The 17356-nt window shown below is 41.8% G+C and overlaps 1 protein-coding gene across 2 annotated transcripts; it reads right to left on the bottom strand.

Moving 5' to 3' along the window:
- Window positions 1–5152: 5152 nt before the first annotated feature.
- On the bottom strand, window positions 5153–14346 carry TMED2 (transmembrane p24 trafficking protein 2). 2 transcript variants are annotated; one of them, XM_043442225.1, is made up of 5 exons: window positions 14054–14346; window positions 12148–12340; window positions 11737–11757; window positions 9646–9753; window positions 5153–6669 (listed from the first exon to the last, which is right to left on the bottom strand). In XM_043442225.1, the coding sequence occupies exons 1-5, from the start codon at window positions 14231–14233 to the stop codon at window positions 6545–6547; spliced, it is 627 nt and encodes a 208-aa protein (XP_043298160.1). In that variant the 5' UTR covers window positions 14234–14346; the 3' UTR covers window positions 5153–6544. The 2 variants fall into 2 exon arrangements, with proteins under 2 accessions (XP_043298160.1, XP_043298168.1); XM_043442233.1 differs by lacking the exon at window positions 11737–11757 and having other exon boundaries at window positions 14054–14344.
- Window positions 14347–17356: the final 3010 nt, after the last annotated feature.

Raw genomic sequence — 17356 nt, 5'->3', positions numbered from 1 at the left:
CCAGTCGCCAAGCCGGCCGACCGGAAACAGCGCTCCATTCGCAAAGTTCCGGAAGGCGGGAAAGGCACCCTTGCAGCAAGAGAGTGGAAAGCCGACTTCTGGCGAATAAAAGCGGGCCGCGGGAACCCGGCTGGAGTAGTGCCATTCGTCCAGTGCAACCACGTAGGCTCCGGGCGCCTTTCCACACCGAGCAGGCATTTGGGAGGGAGGGATTTTGCCCCGGCTCTCACACTCTCCCCGCCGGTCGGAGGTCCCCGCCAGTCGGAGGCAGATGGCAGCACAACACCGCGTCCTGGCCAAACGACAGTAGGTCCGGAGGGAGTGGACAGAAATGTACCCCAATCCCGGAGCCCTAGATAGGCAAAAGAGACTGATAGTGGGGATCTACTGCCTGGGACAAAATAAATATTCATTTATTTCCGATGAAGTTAGGTCAGAGACTTAAATTAAGATCACTATATCATTCTTGTGTTCACCACTGGATTGTTTCATGCACGTGTACAATTCATTCAGGAAGCTTTTCAGCTCAGTTCAGTCGCTCAGTCGTGTCCGACTCTTTGCGATCCCATGAACCGCAGCACGCCAGGCCGCCCTGTCCATCACCAGCTCCCTGAGTCCACCCAAACCCGTGTTCATCCAGTCGGTGATGCCATCCAACCATCTCATCCTCTGTCGTCCCCTTCTCAATCTTTCCCAGCATCAGGGTCTTTTCAAATGAGTCAGCTCTTCGCATCCGGTGGCCAAAGTATTGGAGTTTCAGCTTCAACATCAGTCCTTCCAATGAACACCCAGGACTGATCTCCTTTACGATGGACTGGTTGGATCTCCTTGCAGTCCAAGGGACTCTCAAGAGTCTTCTCCAACACCACAGTTCAAAAGCATCAATTGTTTCTCACTCAGCTTTCTTTATAGTCCAACTCTCACATCCATACATGACTACTGGAAAAACCATAGCCTTGACTATACAGACCTCTGTTGGCAAAGTAATGTCTCTGCTTTTTAATATGCTGCAGTCTATGTTGGTCATAACTTTCCTTCCAAGGAGTGTCTTTTAATTTCATGACTGCAATGACCATCTGCAGTGATTTTGGAGCCCAGAAAAATAAAGTCAGCCACTGTTTCCACTGTTTCCCCATCTATTTGCCATGAAGTGATGGGACCAGATGCCGTGATCTTAGTTTTCCGAATGTTGAACTTTAAGCCAACTTTTTCACTCTCCTCTTTCACTTTCAAGAGGCTCTTTAGTTCTTCTTCACTTTCTGCCATAAGGGTGGTGTCATCTGCATATCTAATGTTGCTAATATTTCTCCCGGCAATCTTGATTCCAGCTGATGTACTCTGCATGTAAGTTGACAATATACAGCCTTGACGTACTCCTTTTCCTATTTGGAACCAGTCTGTTGTTCCATGTCCAGTTCTAACTGTTGCTTCCTGACCTGCATTCAGGTTTCTCAAGAGGCAGGTCAGGTGATCTGGTATTCCCATCTCTTTCAGAATTTTCCACAGTTTATTGTGATCCACATAGTCAAAGGCTTTGGCATAGTCAATAAAGCAGAAATAGATGTTTTTCTGGAACTCTCTTGTTTTTTCGATGATCCAGCGGATGTTGGCAATTTGATCTCTGGTTCCTCTGCCTTTTCTAAACCCAGCTTGAACATCTGCAAGTTCACAGTTCATGTATTGCTGAAGCCTGGCTTGGAGAATTTTAAGCATTACTTTACTAGCGTGTGAGATGAGTGCAATTGTGCAGTAGTTTGAGCATTCTTTGGAGTTGCCTTTCTTTGGGATTGGAATGAAACTGACCTTTTCCAGTCCTGTGGCCACTGCTGAGTTTTCCAAATTTGCTGACATATTGAGTGCAGCACTTTCACAGCATCATCTTTCAGGGTTTGAAATAGCTCAACTGGAATTCCATCACCTCCACTAGCTTTGTTCGTAGTGATGCTTCCTAAGGCCCACTTGACTTCACATTCCAGGGTGTCTGGTTCTAGGTGAGTGATCACACCATCGTGATTATCTGGGTCGTGAAGATCTTTTCTGTACAGTTCTTCTGTGTATTCTTGCCACCTCTTCTTAATATCTTCTGCTTCTGTTAGGTCCCTATGATTTCTGTCACTTATTGTGCCCATCTTTGCATGAAATGTTCCCTTGGTATCTCTAATCTTCTTGAAGAGATCTCTAGTCTTTCCCATTCTATTGTTTTCCTCTATTTCTTTGCATTGATCGCTGAGGAAGGCTTTCTTATCTCTCCTTGCTATTCTTTGGAACTCTGCATTCAAATGGGTATATCTTTCCTTTTCTCCTTTGCTTTTCGCTTTCCTTCTTTTCACAGCTGTTTGTAAGGCCTCCTCAAACAGCCATTTTGCTTTTTTGCATTTTTTTCTTGGGGATGGTCTTGATTCCTGTCTCCTGTACAATGTCACAAACCTCCGTCCATAGTTCATCAGGCACTCTATCAGATCTAGTCCCTTAAATCTATTTCTCACTTCCACTGTATAGTCATAAGGGATTTGATTTAGGTCATACCTGAATGGTCTAGTGGTTTTCTCCACTTTCTTCAATTTCAGTCTTAATTTGGCAATAAGGAGTTCATGATCCGAGCCACAGTGATCCTGACTGTATAGAGCTTCTCCATCTTTGGCTGCAAAGAATATAATCAATCTGATTTTGGTGTCAATCATCTGGTGATGTCCATGTGTAAAGTCTTCTCTTGTGTTGTTGGAAAAGGGTGTTTGCTACGACCAGTGCGTTCTCTTGGCAGAACTCTATTAGCCTTTGCTCTGCTTCATTCTGTACCCCAAGGCTAAATTTGCCTGTACTCCAGGTGTTTCTTGACTTCTACTTTTGCATTCCAGCCCCCTCTAGTGTAAAGGACATCTTTTTTGGGTGTTAGTTCTAGAAGGCCTTGTAGGTCTTCATAGAACTGTTCAACTTCAGCTTCTTCAGCGTTTCTGGTCGGGGCATAGACTTGGATTACCGTGATATTGAATGGTTTGCCTTGGAAACGAACAGAGATCATTCTGTCGTTTTTGAGATTGCATCCAAGTACTGCATCTCAGACTCTTGTTGACTATGATGGCTACTCCATTTCTTCTAAGGGATTCCTGCCCACAGTAGTAGATATAATGGTCATCTGAGTTAAATTCACCCATTCCAGTCCATCTTAGTTCGCTGATTCCTAGAATGTCGATGTTCACTCTTGTCTTCTCCTGTTTGACCACTTCCAACTTGCCTTGAGTCATGGACCTAACATTTCAGGTTTCTATGCAATAATGCTCTTTACAGCATCGAACCCTGCTTCCATCACCAGTCCCATTCACAACTGGGTGTTGTTTTTGCTTTGGCTCCATCCCTTCATTCTTTCTGGAGTTATTTCTCCACTGATCTCCAGTAGCATATTGGGCACCTACTGACCTGGGGAGTTCATCTTTCAGTGTCCTATTTTTTTGCCTTTTCATACTGTTCATGGGGTTTTCAAGGCAAGAATACTGAAGTGGTTTGTCATTCCCTTCTCCAGTGGACCACATTCTGTCAGACCTCTCCACCATGACCCGGCTGTCTTGGGTGGCCCCACACGGCATGGTTTCGTTTCATTGAGTTAAGAGAAGGCTGTGGTCCATGTGATCAGATTGGCTAGTTGTCTGTGATTGTAGTTTCAGTCTGTCTGCCCCCTGATCCCCTCTCTCAATGCCTACCGTCTTACTTGGGCTTCTCAGGAAGATTTTACCGACCAGCGTTGGGCTTCGCCAGTACCTGGGCTTCCCTAGTGGCTCAGGTGGTGAAGTTATCTTCCTGCAGTGCAGGAGACCCGAGTTCTATCATGGATTGGGAAGATCCCCTCGAGGACAGCATGGCAACCCACTCCAGTTAGGGACTTCCCCGGTGGTCCAGTGGTTAAGAACGCGCCTTTGGGCTTCACTAATGGGTCAGACAGTAAAGAGTCTGCCCGCAATGGAGGAGACCTGGGTTCCATCCCTGGATCGGGAAGCTCCCCTGGAGGAGGAAATGTCAGCCCACTCCGGTATTCTTGCCTGGAAAATTCCATGGATTTTCCTGGAGCCTGGGTGAGTTACAGTCCATGGGGTCGCAAAGAGTCATGCACAACTGTGTTGGGCTTAAGACTATTATGCCTTGGACCCATATCTTCAGCTTGGCTTGCTCCCTTACATCCATGAGGACTTTTGAAATGTCACCAGTGATGCCTTCCCTTCCTAATCACTAAAACCATTTTCCCTTTCTTCCCCCATAACACATTATTAATATGCCATATAATTTACATACTGACTAGGCTCATCTCCCCCACTAAAAGTGGGATAAATGGGATTTTCCTCTATTTTATTTCAGTGACTACAACTGGTAGCACCAGGCAGTCACCCAAATATTTTGGGAATGAATAAATGGGAGTAATACTCGTGTAAACTGCAGTTATCTCAAAGTAGATGAGAGTAAAGTCTGAGGTAACATTTTCACTTTAATGGGATTATCACATCCTTACAATGTCTTGGACAGCTATTTCCAAGCAGGTCTGAAGGCAAAGACAGAGGGAAACAGCTAGCTGCATTTGCATTTGGGGGTCTACTTACTAATTTTCTGATCTGGGGATCCTTTCCAAGACTTTGTTTCCATAATGAGGATTCTAATAGTACCCAAGGTAGTGGATGTTTTGAGGAATAAACGAGACAGACCATCTAAAGCACTTAGCATGGGGACAGGCCATTACAGTGCTGGATAAACCATAGTTTTATTACCAGCAGGCCCTTAGTTTAATAAAGAGGAATGGTTCCTAAAGGCAGAGATCTAGATTCTGGTCACATCAGTCACTCATCTGTGAGCCTTGGGTGAATCATTTAATCCCTTTTAAATTTACTGCCAGCTACCATAAACCAGGTGGCTGACTGAAAATACACTTTTGTTCCAAAGAAAAAAATACTTCAGATATTAATACTGACCCATCAAAGAAACCACACAGGGAAACCTAAAATTGGATTCCTGTTTACTATTCTCAAGTTCACAGGCATAAAAAGTAACAGATGTTTATAATAGGCATCATTACTGGGAAAACATGACATGTCTCATTTCAGCTTTGATTAGAAAGCTGGTATTTAACAAATGTGAATTAATCATAAATATATAAAACACAGAATACCAAGACTGTTTTTAAAAAGAACTGTTTATTTACTGAACCTGGGGCAGATCAGATACACAACCAAATTTAAATTTACATCTTTTAACTCAATTTTGAAGTGTTTGCACACACACACGCACACAAATTGGCATGCAACAGTTGTCCTAAGGTAAAACTCAGTCACCTTAAACTGTTGCAAGTATTTTCACCCAAGGTTGAAAAACTGTTTACCCTGAACATGAAAACCTGTAACAAATTTAATTATACAAAACTCGTTACTTGTAGTTTTCCCCTTGCAAAGATCCAAAAAAAAATGTACAAGTAACCAATATACATCAGTCACAACATAATCCTGGATCACCCCCACACCAAAACCAGATGCTCCTTGATTTTTAAACCCATCATCAGAGACCAAAAGAAAGTCGTTTCGTTCTATACAAAACAAAATTCACATGTGCCAAAAAAGAAAGACCCAAGAAAAACAAAACCCCTAGTACTGACAGCGATGTTCAGTACCCTAATTAAACAGTGGCCAAAATGCCACTGATCAAAAATAAAATAGTGGCTGTGTATCACTGCAAAGAAATCCAAGAAGCTTTAACCCTTTGGCATCGGAAATCCAGATTTTTCCAATTACATGAATGCATACCTCCCACATGCCAAGAGTAGAGAAGCTGGATGCGCCAGCATAGAAAGAAAAGGGGCCACCATTTGCTAAAACGCCCAGAGAACTGGCTTTAATAGACTTCTCACAAGGTTAGGCAGAAACCAAAAAATGGTTATTAGCTGCTTGTGTCAACAATTTTAAGTGGAGGTGATTGAGTTCTAAGGTTCAAAGTGAAACTTTGGAGGGGTGGGTAAAGGTTGTTGGTTTAAGTCTTATCTTTAAAGCAAAAACAAGATAGACAAAATATAAAAGTACCAACCTGGTCACATACTCTGGTCACAGAGCTCTACCATCAAGCTGGATAGAAAATGTCAAGATTCAGATTGTTGTTTCTCAACAAAGTGAATCTTCCTAATGACTTGAACTGCAGGATAAGGGATCCCAAGAATAGAGTCATTTTAGTAAAGTACTATCAGCAAAGTACTATCCTGAACAAACTGTATTTTATAATGAAAACAAAAGGAAAGAAAACTAAGGACTCTACACCTATATTCAGCTTACAGTGTTTGAGTTTTGGGAGGGTCTCTATAATGGAGGCAGAATTCAAATATGAATTTATGCCAATCAAATGTCAAATTTTTACTATAGCTTTCCTAAAAAGGTGTTTTCCCCCAATATCAATTAATCACAAAGAAACATAAGCTGTGAAGATACAGTTCAGAAAATAAAAACATAAAAACTAATGACATTATTATGATCAAGATGTTTGGTAAACAGTGAATTATGAATTTGGGATTATGGGGAAAAGGCTTTTAAACAACCCTCCGGACTTCGAAGAATCTCTTCAGGTAGTAGATCTGTCCCAATGTCATGGCAACTAGAACAAGAGCTTCAAAGAAGGACCAAAGGACCACTCTGCTGTTTGTGTTGTCATTGACTGTTGAGGACAAACAAACAAAATTTAACAAACAAAACAAAAGAAACAGCATAGACATCCAAAATCACCCCCTAGTCTTAACTCCATGTCAAAGTTAACACTTCACACAACATTGACAGTAATCAGAATACCTTTATCTTTTGTACCCAAGCACTTACACATACTCAGAAGCAGACTTTTACATTTAAATGAGACCTTAAAAGATTAATGGAGCAGTCAAGTCCACTCTGCTTATGCATGAGAACAGAGAAAAAATGACTTGCCCAAGGTCACTTTCTAGAGTTAAAACCCAATCCAACCTTCTCTCTCTCACACAAAGAAAGTCCCTAAGATTAGAATCCTTTTTGCTGAATCAGAAAATTCAACCTTATTCTTTCAAGATAAGTTACCCAAGAAGCACTAACTACTAAGTTAAAATGTTTCAAAGTGCCTTTTCTTTAAACATTTATTTAGTATTCATTGAGCACCCACTATGTATCTGGCATTGGTTCTAGATCGAAAGGTTTCTCAGTTTCACAGACCAATGCTGGCAGCTATTACCAAACTTAAACTAGTTACAGGATTTACCTCGTTTTTAAGCTAAGAAATTGATCAAAAGAATAGTATGGCTGCATTAATTTATAGCACTCAATTTATGTTACATTCATTCAAGTTCCTGATCAAATTCCTTAACTTTTAAAAACTACTAAAAAATAAATAAATAAATAAAAACTACTGGGTAGTTTCTGATTTTTCTGCAAATGGCCAACACTAAAAACAATTATAATTAGCAATTCAGTAATAGAGATGAATAAGTAACTGGCATATTTTTAGATATATATGTATCATTTATAAAAAGAGAAACTAGAATTGCAATAACTGCGGGACTGATGATCACTCAAAAAGAAGTGAAAAGCAATTAAATGACTCCAGACTCAAGGAAAGAAAATGACATTTTCCCCCCCGAGTAAGAATAGACAAACACTCAAAACCATTAACTAGAATTCTAAAAACCACCAACACTGACATTTTAATGTTCATTCCATGACATGAAATTTATTTCTGCTGCAAACTTTATAATCCATTTTTAACATGATGACTAGCATCTTAACCATATAAAAACAAGTATTTATCTCTCCCTTCAATAACAGAAAAATGCATCTTTAAACTTAAATAGAACACACTGAAGCATATAACATAGGAAAGCAATCATTGAGGAAAATATGTGTACATAAGACACTGTTCTCATGTCACTCACATATTTTTTGTTGTTGTTTAGTTACTGTCATGTCTGATTCTTTTGCAACCCCATGGACTCTAGCCCACCAGGCTCTTCTGTCCATCAGATTTCCCAAGCAAGAATACTGGAGTGGGTTGCCATTTCGTTCTCCAGGGGATCTTCTCGACCCAGAGATTGAACCCAAGTCTCCCACATTGGCAGGAGGACTCTACCACTGAGCCACCAGGGAAGGCCAGTTCACACATTAGCCTGATCTAAAAACAGTACTATTACAACCCTGGAGGTTTTTTAAAAAATCTCATTATAGCCAGCTCTGAGGAGCGAGTGTTGTAGGAAGATGTACAGAAAACAAACAACATTGTGGGAACTATTGGATTTATAAAGTTAAACTGAATGTCTAAAATTCTATTTCGTTTGTGAAAATTCAGGAGTATCTCCACTCAAATTAAGGATGAGAGAAAAAGGTGGGATGCCTCCAAGGACCGCAAGATGGGGGCCTCCTCTGGCTGCCGTGCTAGCGGAACTACAAAGCAGTGAAAGTTCTGAGCCCTTCTCATCACAGATGGGCCGGTCCCCTCCTGGGAGCAAAATAACCAACAGATGATGGAGGGAAGATTAAGAGCACAGGCCAGGAGAAGGAATCAGGTGGAAGCGGCAAGAGTGGCTGCATGTAAGCCTCAATCCATCTCACGCCCCAATGCCCCCAGAAAGGTCACAACGGAGGCACCTGTCCAGTCCGTCACATCGACTCATTATTCTCCCAAGGAGAGGTGACGTCTGGGCTCTAGGTCCTAAAGATGCCTTTCCAAAAAAAAAAGCCTTTCCATCACTGGCAAGAATGGAGGCAAGAGGGTGGGAAGAACAGAAACCACATCTTGGAGAAATTCAACCTGTTCTCATCTATTCGAGTCACTCCTCTCTCCACTCCCTACCCTACCTTCAGAACAAAGACTCCAAACATAAGCCACTTTGCATTTATAGACGAGCTTGCGCCCAGTGAGGCCCATCCCCAAGGATGACCTGAAGGATGAAGACACTGAACAGGTGTGGACCTGGGTCTAAAATATGATCATCTGGTCTGTGGATCAATATGGTACCTCTTTAATTTTAAACACAAAAGTATCATAATTAGTGCTATACCACAGGTTAAAACAGGCTTTGCAACCTAGGGTGGGATTCCAATTATCAATGTTTCTGAAGACAAACACACTCACAGCTTCCAGTTTGCAAACTTGGGAGCCAAATTGATCTTTACCTGGTGAATACTCTATTCCCGTTTTAATGCTTTTTAATTAAACCACATCCCAGGTTTTAGAAAAACAGCTAAATTATTGATGTAATTATTGATCAAAAAAGTTTCAGATATCAGATTTAAAACCAACGCAATGCCCATTTTATGTTTTTCCTTTCTGCTTTATGAAAACCATTAGCTTACTCCCTAGCTGACCACACATTTTTTAAAACTCATAAAAGAAAAAAAAAAAAAAAAAAAAAACTCATAAAAGCCAGTGCTGAATCTAAACAGCGTTGTTTGGTTTAAAATGAATGTCCCAATAATAAATTAGTCTAATACAAAGCTCTACAAACAAATGTATATACTCAAATATCTTTGCATGGGTGCTTTTTTAAAGCCAATCCCTTAGTATGTTTATGAGTCCAAAATTTCCGGATGAGGAAAACACAACCCAGCTCTTGGGTAATACAGGTCACCGATCACGGCCCTCGGACACTGCTGCGAAGTCAAAGCATTAACTCACTCGCTCTGTGTATCCTCTCTCGGACTTCCATGTACTCCTGTTCATGCTTCACAGCTGTCATCGCCACTGCGAGTTCATTAATCATTTCTTCTAGCTTGTTCTGGTGAGCTACAAAAGGATTTGAAAATGGTTAGAACATATTTGGCAATCTCTTTCTGAAAAATTCTTAAAACCAGGAAAAAAGAAAAAAAAAAAAACCACCTCTTCCAAAGAAGGCATACAAAAGAAGCTATTTTTCAGAAATGTCATTTTGGACCACTGATGACAATTTAATTCCCCAAGAATTTTTAAAAAGTTCGTTCCCAGTAGAGAAACCTCTTTCAGAGTAGGAAAAATACTATACAACATTTACTAACTAAAGGAACACAGCCCTAAGAAATGTCTTCTAAGGAATTGCTAAGTGAAGTTCACTAGACTCACTGCCAACCATAGTGGAGATTAAAAAAAAAAAAAGATGGAGGAGGGGCACAAAATACAAACTAAACAAAAACTGTAATACTAACATCCTAGTAATAATCCTACAAACAACAATATTTAAACTAAATAAAAATCTACTCTTGAAAATTATGTAACTCTAATGTTAATTTAAGAAAAGTATCAAAGCTGACTTTTAATCTTTATGAAGCTAAGCAGAGAAAAACATGAAGATGTTCTAGGGAAAATCTATACCAATTCAACATTCTAGTACTATAGTCAAAGCAATCATTTCACTACAGTGGAAAATAGCAGTCACTGCAAGTGAAAATGCAAGTTTCCAACTGCTCAAGGTCTAGAACCAGGCATTCTCTTTAGCAAGGTTAAACTAACAGTTCTGAAGTATTTAAGTGTATGTTTATAGGTAATGCTGTATTATGGCAATGTACAAACAGGTAGGAAAAAAATATACCACAAGGGAAGACTGCCATCAGAGGGATCTCTTCACTATTGCCCAAAATCTGGCCTCATCTAGAATTTCAAATTGCCACAAATAATTCTAAATTTCTTATGAAAAGCCAAGAGCCTCTACCATTTTAAGGCAGTTGGGCTGGAATCACAAATAATCTCTCACCAGCTTCATGTCAGAAGCCCATGCACTAGGTGGAACCTTTAGAGCAGAGTTTCTCAGGAGAAGCACTGTGGACATTTTGGACCACATAATTCTTTGTGGTGGGAAAGTGTCCGATGCAGTGTACAACCACCAACCTATTCAGGAGAATCAAAAATATATCTAGATATTGCCAAGTGTACCCTGGGGAGCAAAAAACATCCTGAGAACCACTGCTTTAGAGGAAAGCTTGATTTTTATAGCTGTCATTCACCAATATGAACAAGCAAAAGCGAGACTGTTAAACATCATGTTAAAGGATTATTTAAGGAAAATATTCACACTCACCAGCCAACATTTAAATAGCCAATGTTTAAAAAGGACTATTTTCCAGAAAACAAACAAAGTCAAAGCCCTTCAAAACTAATTCTCCTTGAGAATTAGCCAAGTCCTGTCCTGAACTGCAAATGGCCTTGAAAAGCAAGCACAGAAATTTCTGAGTAGTATGATTCTCTAAATTCTATAGATTTCAAAACTTAAAAAGAGTTCACCTTACTTATGTAAATACTCTATGAAGTGTTCACTATCTAGGGCAAATTATATCACATTAATACTATGAAATAAACTACTAGTTTCCAGAAGTCCTGAAATATACCATGCCCACCCCCACCCTGGTCAAAAAAATCCTTATGTGCAGGCTCCTGGTAAGCAATTTATCCAGAAGAATCAACTTAGGGCTCACCGCTGATAAGCTGAGCAATAAAAATTAATCCACCTGCAACATATGTCTGACAAAGTTTTTCTCGCCTTATCTAGGGTAGACGTGGCTCCTAGAACTGCATTTCACGTCTAACCAAGTTTCACGTGACCTAACCTCTATCTCGTGTAACAAAATAAAAACCACCAAAAAAACAATCACTCTAAAACTCTAAATTAGTTGTAGGGTTTTTTTAAACTAGGAGAAAAAACACTGTCATGCTAACAGACTGAGGTTAGAAAGGAAAGCAGAAATTAGACAGTAGGCAACAAAAATATGCAGAAAGACTGTCAGAAAACAATCCACATACCATCCCAGGTATCTCCACCACCTGAAGAAGAGTGTAAGATATAAACACACACATACAAAAACAAGAAGTTTAGCTAAAGTAGTCATTTATACAAATGAGCAACTAAAGATGCATATACCAGAGTAGGCAAATTAACAGAACAAACAACCTAGGATACGTGTAACCTACCTGCTGCCAGAAATGGCAACTGGAAAGAACTAAAATATTAACATGAACCTCCGATAATTTTTTTGTTAGTTAGAAGATCTGGATAAATAAAAAGTGTATTTCACAAAAGGTTTTTGGTTGTAAAGACAGTCAGTGAACCTAAAATAAGCCATTAAAATACATACTACATTCAGGTGGAGAAAATGTACAGGATTAGTATTAACTCTGAGAAAGGGATATAAATCTTCAGAATGTTCATCTAACCTTCTGTTTCCATATCTTGTCCTTTGGGGGCTTCCCCGATATCAATGGTGAACATCACTATCTTTGGAGTCATGGTAGACATCCTATTGCTAAAACAAAACTTGTATGTTCCATCCATGTGAGCAGCAAATGTGTATTTCCCACTGGACTCCCGGTCTCCTTTATAAATTCCTTTATTATCAGGTCCTGTAATCTGTAGGCAGAAGAGAAATTCATGAGATAACTCAAAAGATTCAAAATCATAAATGAGGAGGAAATAAATTGGGAGATTGGGATTGATGCAGATGTACTATTGATACTGTGTATAACATAGATAACCTAATGAGAACCTATTGTACAAAGAACTCTACTCAATACCCTGTGGTGACCTAAAAGGGAAGGAAATCCAAAAAAGGGGATACATGTAAACCTAAAGCTGATTCACTTTGCTTTACAGGAGAAGCTAACACCACTGTAAAGCAACTATACTTCATTAAAAAATAATTTTAAAAATAAAACCGTTAAAAAAAAAAAGTTAAGTGATGTCTATCGACAGTCAAACATTCACTAGGAAAATGTAACCTGAACTTCGATCCACTTCAGTTAGTGACAATAATCTCTTTGGGCTACAGTTCTCCCATTTAAGAAACAAGGCTCTCTGAATACCTTTCAACTCGGACTACATTTGTCTTAATATTCCAACTTAGTAAACCAATCAGAAACAGAAACCACACCATACACTTGTCTTCAAGTGGCCCAATACCACCAACAGACAGACAATTATGTAGCTATTTGTATCAAAACAACAAAAAAGAAATCTCTTTTGAAACTAAGAACTTTGAGCAAGCCTACACATCGAGGTTTTCCTGACTGATTACTGCCTATTGGTAAAGGAATCTGCTTTATCTTATATGCCTGAAGACTTAAGGAAAAAGACTAGATTGGAAATTCACAGACCCATGTTCTCATCCCAGTGTGCTCCAAATCAGTTGTTAGACCTTGCTCAAGTAGTTCCTTTTATGAAGCCCGCGCCACCTGCACACTGAAAGAGCTGATCTCTTAAGAGCTTAGTTAATTTTAACAGTTATTACCTCCATTATCCCCTTATTTCTCAACTTCACTTGTTTTGTGTAATTTATGCCCAACTCTGCTGATGGTAACTGTTAGATGGAAAAACCCATAGACACAATTAATCATGCTAACCGGTAGCTTTAAATATTAACTCCATCGGGTTTCCTTAAAAAAGTTAGAGGCGAGTCATTCTTTTGGCTTAAAGAAAATGATATAGGACAAAATTTAGGGACTGCGATTTTCCGTTTTCTCCAAAGATACTTCACTGCAATCACTTCTAAAAGGCATGACCCAACTCCAGTCTCTTAGTCAGAGATGACTAAACGAGGTATCCGAAGGTCTGTGTAAGAATGGGTTAACTCGGGTCCTTTCTACGAAAAATAAAGGCAAACACAACGCGAACGTCTACCTAGCATTCCTCAACAGCTTCCGATTTACTTTTTCAGAAGTTTCCATGCCACGTCCCAACTTTAATTCGCGCTAGGAAGGGAAGCATCTGCTGCCCGGATCGAGACCTGCCATCAGCTAAACAAGACCGTGTAGCGCCTCCTGGGCCCGGAGATGACACGCGGCGCCTGGTAGACAAAGCTCGGCGAGAGGTTCCAAGGGGAACCAGCCGTTCAAGCTGAGAATCCAAAGCAGCCAAGCAACGGTTCCGTCTCCCGAGCGGAGCTCGGAAAGCGGGCGGGTGCGAGGGAAAGGGCCGTTAGGGGGTCGCCGGGTGGCGGCCCGGGCCCCTCCCAGGACTCGGACAGCGGCCTCCGGGTCCCGCTCTCCACGCTGGCCCCGCGCGGGCCCCGGGCGCCGCCAACCCCCGAGCGGCCGCGGGCCCCCGCCTCGGGCAGCGCGCCCGCACCTCCACGTCGATGTCCAGGAAGCCGCCCTCGGCCACCTCGAAGATGAGGCCCATCTTGGTGCCCGAGGTGACCCGCTCGAAGAAGCATTCCTCTGCATGGGCGTCAATGCTAACGAAGTAGCCCGAGGCCGTGGCCAGGAGGGCGGCCAGGAGCACCAGCAGCTCAGCGAGCGTCACCATGGTGGGACTGGGGCCGAAGCCAGGACCGGGACTGCGGCCTCCGGAGCCGCCGTCGTCGCTGCCGCCACCGCTGCCTTCTCAGCCGCCGCCGCCACAGCTCCGCCCCTTCCGGCTGCGCCACCCGAGGGGGCTGATGCGGGCGCCGCGGATTGGCGAGCTCCCGTAGTTGCCACGTAACGGCCGCACGGCGGCCGCCGAGGGACAAGAATGCTCCGCGCGTCTCGAGCCTGGACGGAGGCTCAAAAGGACCAGAAACTATCGTTTCCGTTACTAGTTCCATTCATGTACTACCTAAACTTCTATGGGCCATACTAGGAAGCGGTAGTATCAAGAAACCTCTGCCTCGTGCAAGACGCTCTTAGGATTATCCATAAAGACAGCGGAAGATTTGGAGGCAGCAATAGTAGTGTAAGGAGGAGATGGGGCTGAAGCCAAGGGCTTTGAACTTTTATGTTAGCCTGCTCTCAGCTCAAAAAAAAAAAAAACAAAAACACGACGGGGGAAAGACGGGGTGGGTATAGATTGGGAAGGGGCACAAGGGAAACTTCTGCGATGTTGGAAATGTTATATCATATCGTCACTAAATGATGGGTAGATATTAATGTAAAGGGCTTCCCTGGTGGCTCAGATGGTAAAGACCCTGCCCATAATGCGGGAGACTCGGCTTCGATCCCTGGGTCAGGAAGATCCTCTGGAGAAGGGAATGGCAAACCACTCCAGGAAGATGTTGGAAATGTTTTATCATATCGTCACTAAATGATGGGTACACGAGTGTTTACATATGCTTTTTTTAAAAGCTCAAGCTGTATACTTGAGTAGTGCTCCATATTTTTTGCTTTACTGTGTGTCTATAATACAACCACATACACACAAAAAAACTTTACCTTGGCTACATCCTCCAAAATTAGAAGTCTCTCATCTCCCCAAAAGTCTTCCTGACACTCCACACCCCCTTAAATTTTGCCAGCTGAGACAATTTTTCCCCACCCCTTGCCTCCTGAGGTACTCCTACACATCCCTCAAAACCCAACTCAAATGTCAGCTCTAGACCTCCTCCTGCACAATACTAGCCCCTTCCTCTGTGCTTAGAAGGCAGATTTGTGCCTCCTGAGTTACAGTCATTTACCACTGTGCCACTCCCGAGGCATTAGTCTTGGCATACGTGTGCTTGTGTGCTGTAGTTTCAGGCCCTACCACAGGGCCACAAAAAAACCTCACCCATGACATGGTGGTTGACATATCAAGTTCACTGAACTGGCCTGAGCATGAGGAGATCTGGGTTGTTACTCCAGCTTTGCACATAGCTGTGTGACCTTATTTATGTTCCATCACCTCTCTGAACCTTAATTTCCCTATCTGTAAAAAATATGACATCACACTCTGCTTATCTGGTAAAGTTATCATGAAAATCAGATGACACTATGTGCTGTGCACCTTTGGGGAATTATTTCTTCAAAGACTAGCAGGCAATAGGGGGCAGTAGTGGCCTAATATCCAGTTTCCTGGGCAGGTGTCAAGAAATAGGTACAATTAGGGTGATGATGGAAGTTTCCTGGCTATGACAATATGTTATTGAACTCAAGAGTTCTAATAATGGTCCCCTGATTCCACACCTTGCAAACTGGCAAGGGCCCTGCTTCTCTTGGCAGGTCAGTTCTGTAGTGTCGTCCTGGCAGCCATCACTGGAGGGAGGCTCAGCCTAGAGCCTGCTCTTCCAGCTTCACCAATCCATTTGGAAGCCTCTATTTCCCTATAGTGGGCTTCCCTGGTGTCTCAGTGGTAAAGAATCTGCCTACCAATGCAGGAGACACTGGTTCAGTCCCTGAGTCAGGAAGATCCCCTGGAGAAGAAAATGGCTTACCCACTCCAGTATTCCTGCCTGGGAAACCCCATGGACAGAGAAGCCTGGCAGGCTGCAGTCCAAGGGGTCACAAAAGAGTCAGACACGACAACTTAGCGACTAAATAACAACAACAATTTCCCTATAGTAAATCTCTTCTTGCTTACAATACCATCAGAGGTTTCCTATTAAACTGAATTAAACTGGTGAATGTCATCTTTTTGACTTCCCAAGCAACCCAGCTCTGTAGAAAAGTGACAAGAACAATTCTGTTTTTATCTAGACATTAAATATTAATTTTCATTTTCAAACTGATTCAATAACATTCTAACCCCACTTATCAGGGTTTTAAAATGTGGATATTTACATCACTGGATCACAGTGAATTGTATATTATGGGAGTTTTATTATGTAAGTCAAGGGACTCACTTTAGGGATCAGGCAGTTTATATGAGAGATGGCACCAGCTTAAGGCAATAAGAAGTAGGAAGCACTGTGGCAAACAGGAGCATAGATTCTGTATCTGAATACATTCAGGGGACTTCTCTGGTGGCCCAGCGGCTAAGACTCCATGCTCTCTATGTACAGGGCACAGGTTCGATTCCTGGTCAGAGAATTAGATCCCACATGCCGCAACTGAGAATCCTACATGACACAACTAAGACTCAGTATAGCAAATAAAATAAATACATTCAACTCCAATTTTTGAAAACATGGTGGTGGGCCAACCCAAAGACGACACCAGAAGTCATCTATAAATTTTTATGTTATAAAAGTAACAGTGCTATCTAAAAATTGGAAAAGAGACAAAAGTAACTCTAATCACAATACTATAAAATCTGTCAACTACTTGGTATAGTTTCTTCTTTGCCCAGGTTTTTCTTTTTAGCATCCTTGTCATAGTTACTCGAGCTTCCCAAGTGGCCCTAGCCATGAAGAACCGGCCTGCCAATGAACCCGCCTGCCAATGCAGGAGATGTAAGAGATAAAAGTTTGATCCCTGGGTCAGGAAGATCTGGAGGAGGGCATGGCAACCCACTCCAGTATTCTTGTTTAGAGATTCCCATGGACAGAGGAGCCTGGCAGGCTCCATTAGGTCGCAAAGAGTTAGACAAACTGAAGCAACTTAGCACCCACGCATGCATGCATAATTAGTCATCAGGTATCTTTCAACAATATTTCAGGATTTGAAAACAAATTAATCCAAAGAACTACAAGTTCTCAGGACTTGTCACCCACAGAGTTGTTCAACCATCAACACAGTCTAGCTTCAAAACACTTTA

Source organism: Cervus canadensis, chromosome 1 (genome assembly GCF_019320065.1).
Source record: "Cervus canadensis isolate Bull #8, Minnesota chromosome 1, ASM1932006v1, whole genome shotgun sequence".
NCBI lineage: Eukaryota > Metazoa > Chordata > Mammalia > Artiodactyla > Cervidae > Cervus > Cervus canadensis.
This window is presented reverse-complemented; position numbering and strand designations above follow the sequence as displayed.